General features: G+C 38.5%; 2 protein-coding genes across 2 annotated transcripts in view; both read left to right on the plus strand.

The window, feature by feature from the left end:
• LOC112516772 (receptor-like serine/threonine-protein kinase ALE2) overlaps positions 1-3,588 on the plus strand; it is a 12,653-nt gene extending 9,065 nt beyond the window's left edge. The window contains exons 15-18 of the mRNA XM_025124004.1: positions 462-749; positions 830-1,216; positions 2,184-2,427; positions 2,628-3,588. Coding sequence (XP_024979772.1) covers positions 462-749; positions 830-1,216; positions 2,184-2,427; positions 2,628-3,279 — 1,571 coding nt within the window. The 3' untranslated portion in view covers positions 3,280-3,588. The remainder of the gene's footprint in view (positions 1-461; positions 750-829; positions 1,217-2,183; positions 2,428-2,627) is intronic.
• A 1,535-nt stretch (positions 3,589-5,123) lies between these two features.
• On the plus strand, positions 5,124-10,770 carry LOC112516419 (probable U3 small nucleolar RNA-associated protein 7). The gene is made up of 9 exons (XM_025123440.1): positions 5,124-5,303; positions 5,534-5,599; positions 5,687-5,776; positions 6,629-6,761; positions 7,117-7,235; positions 8,312-8,379; positions 8,471-8,519; positions 9,113-10,139; positions 10,507-10,770. Exons 1-9 carry the CDS (start codon positions 5,292-5,294, stop codon positions 10,518-10,520), a joined length of 1,578 nt encoding a protein of 525 aa, XP_024979208.1. The 5' UTR covers positions 5,124-5,291; the 3' UTR covers positions 10,521-10,770.
• The last annotated feature ends 621 nt before the right edge of the window (positions 10,771-11,391 follow it).

Consider the following 11,391-nt stretch of genomic DNA (forward strand, 5'->3'; position numbering starts at 1 on the left):
GGAGTGTTGGCGACATTTAAGTGAGGCCATGTTTAGCCTCCATATTTGCCAGGGATTAGTCGGGCTTTGGCCCGGACACCCTTAAAAAAAAAAAAAAAAAACATCCCAGGCCAACCGTACCATATATTCTCCGCTTTGTCCCCACATCTAGACTCACACTTTTAAAACGTGTCTGGTAGAGTCGGTATCCAGTCCCTTATTATACGGCAACCTTAGTTCCCCTCCCAACCGATGTGGGATCTTACAATCCATCCCCTTGGGAGCCCGGCTTCCTCGCTGGCACACGATATCATCTGTATCAGATATTGTCCGCTTTGTCCAGACACCTGACAGGCGTGTTTTAAAACCTTAAGTCCAGGTGTGTGGACAAAGCAGACAATATCTGGTACGGTTGACCTGGGATGTTACATTGCTCATCTGAAAGATTTCTTGCTTAAAATGGAAAGTTTGGTTGCTAACAGGGCTTCCTCCATCGCCACCTTCCCGATCTTCGGGCAATGGAATGAGCGGTGACCCATACGGTCATGGCAACAATGGAAGGGACGTAAAGCCTTTGGGAGTCGATGTGAGTAAGCAGAGGCGTAACAACAAGCTAAATGGCGGCATTATTGCTATAATAGCTTTGTCAGTTGTTGTGGCCGTGGTTCTTGTCGGTGTCACGGTTTGGGTTCTGCTGTTTAAACGCCCTGTTGGGGCTCAGTCGGGCTCAATTCTGCCAGCTACTTTTCCTCCCGTCACAAAATCGTCAGGTAATTATTCGAAAGGTCGTTCCTTTAGTTTATAGATTTTATTTGTATATTTTGGATAAAAAAACATGTACATATTGCAGGTGTGGGTGGATCGATGACGGGAAGTGGGCCCGAGTCGGCTTCACTATCATTCCGGTCTAGTATAGCATACACGGGATCTGCAAAAACGTTTAGTTCGAGTGATATGGAAAAAGCAACCGATAACTTCAATGAGTCGGGGGTTCTTGGTGAAGGTGGATTTGGGCGTGTTTATAGCGGCGTGCTTGACGATGGGACAAAAGTGGCGGTCAAAGTACTTAAGCGAGATGATCAACAGGGCGGTCGTGAATTCTTGGCGGAAGTCGAGATGCTTAGTCGCCTGCACCACCGAAATTTGGTCCGGTTGATTGGTATATGTACGGAGGAAAGAAACCGGTGCTTGGTTTACGAGCTCATCCCAAATGGCAGCGTTGAATCTCATCTACACGGTAATTACTACAAGATGTTTTAAGATTATCTGCTACAACAGGACCGGCTTTATAGGACGCCAAATATGTTTAAATGTCCTAATAGACTGCTTTATAGGACTTAAGTTTTTAGGACCAAACAATTGCGTTACAACAAAATTGATTTTATAGGATGCTTAAAATGTGGAAGGGTCCAAAAAAACACTTTATAGGACCAAACCAAAAAGCATCCTATCTAAAAGTTTTACAGTAGTAGGTTTATAGGATGCTTTTAGGCGTTTTAACAAGTTTTTTAGAACGCTTATAAAATGAAGTGTCATATTAAGTATTTTATACGACACTATTTGAAAAAGAGTCATAAATACAAGTGTCCTATAAAAAGATGAGATCATAGGAGACTTCTCAAAAGTGTCCTATAAAATAGCTAATAGGACACTCTATTTTAAAAGCGTCCTAAAAAACTTGTTAAAACGTCTAAAAGTGATCAATAAACCTATTGTAACGTTTTTAGATAGGACGTTTTATAGTTTGGTCCTATAAACCTAAGTTCGATAAAGTATTCTATTAAGATACTTTTAAAAGCCATTCACCAAACGCTTACCCGGGTAAGTGCTTATCGGCAACATTCAACACTATCACTTAACTACCGGGTAAGATTTTAATCTACCAAAACTGTATCTTATGCAACAATTTACCCGGTAAGTATTTACCGTGGTAAGAGCCGTCGCCCTCACTTACCAGGTAAGACTCTCGGTCCTTGCCTTCGCTCTTACCGGGTAAGATTCTTCATATACATCCGGTAAGGTAATGTGATTTGGCAAGCGCTTACCCGGGTAAGCGTTTGGTAGACGGCCCCTTAGACAATCTAGGCGTCCTATAAAGCTGATTTTGTTGTAGTGATCTTTACGTGTTTTTATATGTTTTTTTTCGTGCTTTATTGTTGGTTTATGAAGATGGTTCGTTTTTGAGTGAAAATTTGGTTGGTCAGGAGTCGACAAGGAAACCGCACCGCTCGATTGGGGGGGTCGGTTGAAGATAGCTCTGGGTGCGGCTCGAGGACTAGCTTACTTGCATGAAGACTCAAGCCCAAGAGTCATACATAGAGACTTTAAGTCAAGCAACATTCTTTTGGAACATGACTTCACCCCTAAAGTTTCCGATTTTGGTTTGGCTCGAACCGCTTTAGATGAAGAAAACCGGCACATTTCGACTCGTGTCATGGGCACCTTCGGGTACATCCTTTTCCTACCACTATTTGGTCCTATAAACCTAAGTCCTATAAAGCAGTCTATTAGGACATTTAGACATATTTGGCGTTCAATAAAGCCGATTTTGTTGTAGTGTGCAAAGTGAATACTCTACGGTTTTACCGTCGAGGTCAAATCAGCTAATCTTTATATCTTTCTTGGTTTTTTTATCCATGTGAAACTAGATATGTGGCTCCCGAGTATGCGATGACTGGCCATCTTCTTGTGAAGAGCGACGTTTATAGCTACGGAGTCGTGCTCCTCGAGCTCTTGAGCGGAAGAAAGCCCGTCGACATGTCGATGCCACCGGGGCAAGAAAACCTAGTTGCGTGGGCCCGTCCCCTCCTCCCGACTCCCGAAGGCTTAAACTTGCTTATCGATCCATCACTGTCCCCGGAAGTTCCGTTCGACAGTATAGCTAAAGTATCGGCGATCGCTTCGATGTGCGTGCAGCCGGAGGTATCGCACCGGCCGTTCATGGGCGAGGTGGTCCAGGCATTGAAGTTGGTGTGCAACGAGTGCGAAGAAACACGAGATCTCGGCTCGAGGAGTTGTAGCCAAGAGGATCTGACGTCCGTAGACTTTGACCCTCGGGTCAGCACAAACTCGGGCCCGACCCGGTCCGCCTATCCGAGCTACGAGTCTCCATTAGATGTGGAGAGCGGGTTTTCGACCTCGGGTCTCGGGCTAGATGTAGATTCGTATAGGATGACCTCGAGTTCGGGCCCGTTGAGGCCACGGAGACGGCCGCAGTTGTGGGAAAGAATGAAGAGATTTTCAAGTGGCAGTTTAAGCGATTACGGAGACTTTTTGAGGTTATTATCTCGATCGCGTTGACTTTTCTCGAGTTCATGTTGACCCATTAATTCGATGATCGGGCCGTCATGGGTCGACCCGTAAATCGCTGCTTGAAATGTACAGATAGAATTGTTACATTGTACTGGGAATGTATTTCCTTGGTATAGTTGTAAATACAGAGCAGCTGCAAAACTTTTTGAACGCACCATTGTAATTTTCAAGACTTGAGGGGGTCATCAGGCAATTTCGGATAACTTCGGGTGCATAATTGTAATATTGTAATTCAGAATGGGCAAGATCGGTCCTTCTACTTTTTTGTAATGAAAAATAACAACCTACTTTTGATTATTTTTCTCTTTTAGGCAACTAATCAAGGGTCCTGAGTCATGATTTGGCAAATTTGAGGGTACAAATGCAAATTTTAAAACTTGATGGCCAAAATTAAAAACATTGGACTTATTTTTACTTCTTTTCAAAATCACCCCAAATCAACTTGATTTTAACAAGCTTCTATATCGAAATTGATATAGTATTAACGTTTTATATAATTATTGAATGACCGTTTTATCGATGAATTGAATATCGACTCATTTTGAGGTTTCTAAAATGTTTTGGATAAAATGAACGATCATGGAATCATTAAAAACTCAGATAAATCTCAATTAACTCATATCGAGTTATAACAGGTATGATATAATAAATCGAAAAGCAAAATCGAGTTTAACACTTAAAATTCGGTGAAATTCGAATCCAATACTTAACTTTAAACTCTGGTTTCTTTATCAAAAACTTACTGGTTTTAAAGTAAATTTATAGAGTTTTGAATCGAAATTACACTTTTCATCTTTACAGTTTCGAAATTACAAGAAAGTGATCGTGGTATGCAAAAACGTTTGGATTTGATCTCTTTCCTCTTAACGGCTGGTAAAAGATCCATTAAATGTGCGACAATTTCATTCGTTTATCGATTTTTTTTGTTTTTTTCCCAATCAAAAACCACTTTGACCAAAAATCTTAAAATTGATTTTGATTGGATAAAGGACAAAAAAATCGATAATAGAACGAAAATGCTTCACATTTTACGGAATTTTTTAGTGACTGTTAGACGAAAGGTTCAAATCTGGACATTTTTGTAAATCACGATAGTCATCTTGTAATTTTAAAACTACATGGACAAAAATTATTATTTTCAACAAACCACAGGGACCAAATTTGTAGTTTACTACATAATTAAATGTCATACAAATTATAAAAAGAAAAAAGTTTTCCTAATGGGTTGTTTGGCAATTGCTGAATGGTTTGGTGTAGAATGATTAAGTGATCAGAATAATTAAAAGACTATCATGATATAGTGTAAAATGAAATATAATTGTTTGGTAATTGTGTACAATAAAATTAGGGCTCTTAATGGTTAAGAAAGATTCAGGATACAAAATCATTTAAAAGGTTTTAGAACCATTAAGAGGTAGATTTTTTTTTGCCAAACAATATTCATCTCTTAACGATTCAGAAGTTACATCTTAATAGAACTATTAAGAGATAAACAAACAACCCCTAAAAGGCTTTTAGTTCAGGGGGTTTGTTAATAATTTTTGTTTTTGTCCCTGTGGTTTAGAAATTATAATTTTTGTTTCTATGCTTTACAATTTATTGCTATTTTTGTTCGTGAATTAATTTATACCTTTTAAGTAACCACAAGGACTAAAAATGTAATAAATTTTAAATCACAAAGACCGAAATAACAATAAATTATAAACTACATGGATAAAAAATGCAATTTCTAAACCACAGGGATAAAAGGTGCAGTTTTTGACAAAACCAGGGACTAAAAAAGTAATTTACTCGTGACAAAAATATCGAATTAATCCCTTCCCTCCCTGCTGGCCGTTTAGGTCATCCTCTTTTCCCCGCGCCACCATCAGCTGTTCACTGTAATCCCTCCTCCGACCTCCTTCTCCGCCACCGCCGCCGTATCAGCTCGCATACCCTCACGACGGTCGCTGAATCCACCGCCGCTTGCCGCCTGCTGTCTGATTGAATTTCATTGGACCATGGAGATACAGGTACAAATATCTCAGAAAGTTCCTGACGTTCATCGTCTTTGATTCATCCATTTGTGTTTAATACGCATGTAAATTGTAGTTTTTTTCCTTGTAAATTATGTACTAAATTATTGTTACATATACAATTTTTTTAGTTGCTTCCTCCTTTTTGGTTATATTAATTGATATGAGTAGAAATTTGTAGTATGAATTCGATCTACTTAGAAATGCGGATAATTTTTTGCTTTCAGGATATTTCGGATGACATTGATGTCAAAGTAAAAAAGTACCAGAGAGGTGAAGGTGCTGATTTGGAGGTACCAGTTGAATAACTGATGATTGATACTAACAATATTTTTAACTTTGTTTAAGTTGCAATGTGAATCTTTTCTCATTTTTTGTAGGCATTGAAAGACAAAAAGTTGAAAGGCCAGCTTGCTAATAGAGAAGAATTATATAAAAAGTCTGCTAATGCTGCTGCTAAAGCTGAGAAGGTCAATTCCTAGCATTTTAATTGTTGTATGACACTTTTGGTTTTCTTCAATGTGCTGGTATATTCTTTTCTAATTTCCATATATGAAAGCTAGGTATCTTCAAGGATATATAGTAATGAAATCTCATTGTTTAGGTAAATGAGAGGAAGTGGAGTAAACTTTGATGTTATGCTTTCAGGGAACTGAATATAGGGTTGTATTGGGCAAATTGTTTTCTATGTTTCTAATAAGTTCATTAATGATGATTCATGGTGTTCTGGTATGCTCATTGAAGTATAATTGCTGGTTACTTGTCAATCAACTTAATAGTATTAGATCTCTTGCAGTGTGATTTACTGTTAGTAAAAGACTCGATGCTAATCAGAATGAACATTCCCGAGTTGATCACTGGCCTGTGCATATGTAATCAGATGGTGGAAGAATGAGAAAGCAGCATTTACCTTTTAACTTAAATTGAGCTGTAGGGTGTTACCTGTTTAGGTACTTAAATGGAAAATAAGTATGCATTCTAATATATACCTCTACTTATAGGAGTGAGGACTTATTTTTCTATTTGATGTCATCAGCTGCACAAAGCATCTACATGGTGCTCATTGCTTTTGAGTAAAAGTGTATGCTACCAAAGGGTTATTGGCCCAATGGTACTTGGATTATAGGTAGAGCCCAACCTCCGAGGAGGTCAAGGGTTTAAACCTCACCAAAGGCAAGGAGTGTGCTTGGGTATTGGCTTACTGCCATATATGTACTTTAAAAAGTGTCTGCTACAACAAGCGCCTCAGGATGGAGGAAGCATTTGTATATCATGTGTGTGTGTCCGTATTTACACATTCATATGATTTTTTTCCGGTTCAGTGGCTTATGCAAACTGAGGCTGGCCGTCTAGAATCTGAAGGCTTTGAAAAGACGTGGAGATTCAGTCAACAGTCAATTGCACAGGAAGTGGATGTTTCTAGTAGAAAGAATCAATTTGATCTTGTCTTACCAGGTTTGAGCCTGCACTCCTTTTGTTACGAATATGATGCTTAAGTAGTAAAAAACTTCTCCAATAATATTTTATGTGTTGACGACCTATCCCATGTTAATGGCTATTCGAAGTAGGGGTGTTGTTTTATACAGAAAATTTGAAGAAATAGGATGAAAGGGAGATAGAAACACCAGAATTTGAAACTGTTCTTTAAGAGAATGAGTCTACCCATAGAGAGCAAACAACGAATCCTCCTAGAGGCTTACCTATAAAATGTTCACTTTTGTGATGATTTCAGCATCTTATGTTCATACTTACATAGGCTTTATCTTTTCTCAGATCATTACTAATTTATATGTTTAATGTGCTTGAACAGATCTTGGTCCTTACACTATTGATTACACCTCAAGTGGCCGATATATGGTGACGGCAGGACGCAAAGGGCATCTGGCGATTATGGACTTGCATACTATGAAACCTGTTAAAGACTTTCAGGTACAATAGATTCAATAGTTCAGTCTTTTTCTATTATGAGATTCTGACACGTGGACCTTCATTTATTGATCTCTTGTACTAATGATAAGTTTGGATTCCATTTCTGAGACATTTCTGGCTTCTTGTAATCTTGTTCAGGTTAACCTTAAAACATCTCTTTTTACACATAGTGCATGACAGTAACATAGTTCAACATGCTCAAAGAAGTTAGGATCAATTTATTTGTCATTTTCCTCACTCTTTCGTGGGATGCATCAATTTTTCTCATATCAATTAGAGACAAAAAAGCTTATCTTTATTCTTCTCATACCTTGTAAATACGACCACACCATGAAATATTGAATGACCAAGACAAATAGGATCCTATGTTTGGATTTTGAATGTTTTTAAAGTATTCCTTCATTTTAGAATCAAGTCGGCATTTTTCTTTCTGGATCATTGTTCTTTTCTACCTATTTATGTTGATACACTTTCCTTTCTAAAATAATGATGCATATTTTTTTCCAGGGGCGACAATGAAGGATCTTTCTTTATAGGAAATAAACAACTTATTCTACCTTTACCGTCACTAATTGCTCTGCAGTTTTTAGTTCTCTGTTTACCTCCTAATTAGGTTGTTAACTTGCACCATTGAAAACTTTATAATCACCATCATTTATTTTCAGGAAAAAGTACTATGAATTGTTTACTCCTTCCATCACAAAGTATCCATATTTCTATTAGTTTGTCGCAAAATAAGTGTGTACTTTCAAAAATAAGTACCTACTTTCCAAATTCCAATTCAACCCTTAATTATGAGATGGAGAAATTTATTATTTTCTCTACTATTAACGGTAAAATCGTCATTTAGTTAATTAAGAAGTGAAATAATTACACATTTCTTAAACTATGTGCCTTTGTCATTGTGAACATTTATTTTGGGACGAAGGGAGTATTATAGGACGGACAAAAGTATATAGTTGCATGCATCATCAGCTTATTTCTAAATTTAAGGTTCTTATCATTGTTGGCTATACAACCTTGAACTACATAATTCTTTGCTACTAGATGAAAAATTGAGTTCTTGATTATCGCAGGTTAGAGAAACTGTGCGCGATGTGGTGTTTTTGCACAATGAAACGTTTTTTGCGGCTGCGCAAAAGAAGTAAGATCCCTTTTTTTGTGGAAGTTCTACCTTCTTTATGTATCAACTATATACTGTAAATACAATATGATTATTTTCAAACTGTATACAGGTACACATATATATACAACAACGCTGGCACAGAACTTCACTGTCTGAAGGTTAGTCACTCCATTTAAACGTTGAACTTTCAATTTGAAGGGATTGGTTTTCGACACATAAATTCATGGGTGCTCTAAATTTTTACGAAAATTTGTTCCCTGCTTTATACTTTGTTACAAAACTAAAAATAGAAAAAATGTTGGCTCAACAAAATCAATGTCGGTGTAGAATTTGGGTGTCGTATTTTGGACATTGGCCATGTTTGGCAACCATAAGCTAGCTTATTTTTTGAGCTTATTGAAAAAGCCTCGTTTGGTTAGCCATAAACTAGTTTATTTTTAGAGCTTATCGAATAAGCCCCATTTGGTCGGCCATAAACTAGCTTATAAGCTAGCTTTTTAAAAGCTGCTTGAAGTAATGTTTCAATAAGCTGTAGGATCTCTTTTTCCACCTTTTTTCCAATTATGCCCCTTATATTTTTCCAATAAAGTTTTTAACATGTTTTTTAAAATCATTTTACATTGTCATCTAGCTTCTCTGTTAGTTTGTACTTTCAGTCAACGACTAGCTTTTCAACTAACAACTAATTTGCCAAACGTAGCCATTCAATACTTGTCCTTCTTAATAATCTTGGACTGTTTTTGCCCTTCAGGAACATGGAGCTGTGTTGAAGCTTCAGTTTCTCAAGAACCACTTCCTTTTGTCATCCATAAACAAATTCGGCCATCTTCATTATCAAGATATCACTACTGGCCAGATGGTAGGAAATTACCGTTCTGGCCTTGGCCGTTCAGATGTTTTGCAAGTGAACCCATATAACAGTGTCGTCGCCTCAGGCCATTCTGGTGGTACAATCAGCATGTGGAAGCCCACTAGCGCTGCGCCACTTGTCAAGATGCTGTGTCACCATGGGCCCGTCACAGCCATCGCTTTCCACCCGAACGGCCATCTCATGGCCACGGCTGGCATGGACAAGAAACTCAAGATTTGGGATTTAAGGAAATACGAGGTTTTACAAACACTCCCCGGCCATGCCAAATCATTAGATTTCAGCCAAAAAGGTCTACTTGCATCCTCGACAGGATCATTCGTCCAAATCTTGGCAAACTCCTCGGATTCCCAGAATTATGATCGATACATGATCCACACGATGGTAAAAGGTTACCAGATTCAGAAATGTTTGTTTCGACCGTATGAAGATGTTCTGGGAATCGGACACTCGATGGGTTTGTCGTCCATTCTCGTTCCTGGATCCGGGGAGCCCAATTTCGACTCATGGGTTGCGAATCCATTCGAAACATTAAAACAAAGAAGAGAAAAGGAAGTGCGACTTCTTCTCGACAAACTCCCGCCGGAATCCATCATTATGGACCCCACAAAGATCGGTACTTTGAGGACTTCAAACAAGATTCAAAAGGCGACGAAAGAGGAGAAGGAGGCGGAGAAGGCGGCGGCCATTGCTGCCGCCAAGAGCGGACCTCAAAAGAAGAAGACGAAAGGGAGGAGTAAGCCGAGTAAAGTGGCGAAAAAGAAGCAAGAAGGAGTGGAGAAAGCCAAAAGGCCATTTGCAGAGGAAAACAAGCATGCAGAAATGGTGGTTTCTAAGAAGAAGCAAAAGAGAATTACAGAAGCAAATGAACTACCAAAATCTCTTCAGCCATTTGTTAGCAGAAAAGCAGGTTAAGCTCCATATGATCATTTACCAGTTTGTTTGGTTTACAATTTTGTGAGGCTAATTAGTTATGTAACCTTAAACTGAGTTTTTAAATTGGACTTGATTCGAGTTTGGCTCGAGTCGTGACTCGGTTCGGTCGAGCATTCAAACGGTAACATGAGAACTTTTTTTTTGAAAGACCCGATTGGCCCAGTCAAGGTGACTATAGTTCCGTTGCTCGACTGGACTGGGTCCGATCTAGTCTTGATTGAATCCGGTCGAGTAAAAAAACGTCAACATGCAAAGAAAGCGCGTCGTCAAAGAAATATTTCATTTTTGTCGTGTAGATTGTTTGGGTCGTTTCATTAAATGCTCTTAAAACACTGAATCAGGGGTGGACATATGAAGGACTAGGAGGCATATAGGTCGGCCCTAGCTTATTTGATTTGTTGTAGTGTCCACCAACGCTACATCTCACATTTCTGTACATGCTTGTGGGTTATAGATTGGACACATGTTGCATTTCATTGATACGGAAGTATATGCGTCTACGAACTCGTTTCGTTCCATCAAATGAGATTCGTTTCAAATCGGTACTTGGTTCTATTAGTAAAATTTTGTTCTCTTATTTGCTCGATAGCATATGGTTAGTTTTTGCAAGTTTGTACTACCCTCTTTTGTTTTATATATGAAGAGAGAATTGGTTCACATGAAACCAGTCTGATTTCGTGAGTCCTGCGAGAACATATAAATGAGACTAAACCTTTACAATAAAACATTGTGAAGGCAAACCTTCACAATGGTTTTGTTGTGAAGGTTCGACGTGTTTTTGTATCTTTACAATGTTTTATTGTGAAGTTTCAATGTAATTTTGTGGTCTCACTCTATATATATATATATATATAGGGTTGGGTTCACGTGAGACCAGCCTGTTTTCGTGAGACCCGTGAGACCATATTTTTACACGTAAACTTCACAGCAAAAACRCTGTGAAGGTTTAAAAAAAGTCGAACCTTCACAGCAAAAACACTGTGAAGGTTTTAAAAAGTYACCTTCASAGCATTTTGCTGTGAAGTTTCAAGTGTAAAATGTTGGTCTCACGGGTCTCACGAAAATAGGTTGGTCTCACATGATCCCAAGTCTATATATATATATATATTTGTGCGCTGTTCTATTATTTGCCGGTGCGATTGCTAAATCTGCACAATTTCCCCCTCGCCCACAACCGGCCCAAAAGGGAAGGGCCTTTCCCTTTGGGGTAGGAAAATCATGATCGG

Source organism: Cynara cardunculus, assembly GCF_001531365.2.
Source record: "Cynara cardunculus var. scolymus isolate 2C chromosome LG 8, CcrdV1, whole genome shotgun sequence".
Taxonomy (NCBI): Eukaryota; Viridiplantae; Streptophyta; class Magnoliopsida; order Asterales; family Asteraceae; genus Cynara; species Cynara cardunculus.

Bases quoted from the DNA above. Each gene is read 5' to 3' on its own strand.
- LOC112516419 (XM_025123440.1), top strand. The intron at 6,762-7,116 runs GTTTGAGCCTGC...GTGCTTGAACAG, and splicing joins ATTTGATCTTGTCTTACCAG to ATCTTGGTCCTTACACTATT. The intron at 7,236-8,311 runs GTACAATAGATT...TGATTATCGCAG, and splicing joins AACCTGTTAAAGACTTTCAG to GTTAGAGAAACTGTGCGCGA.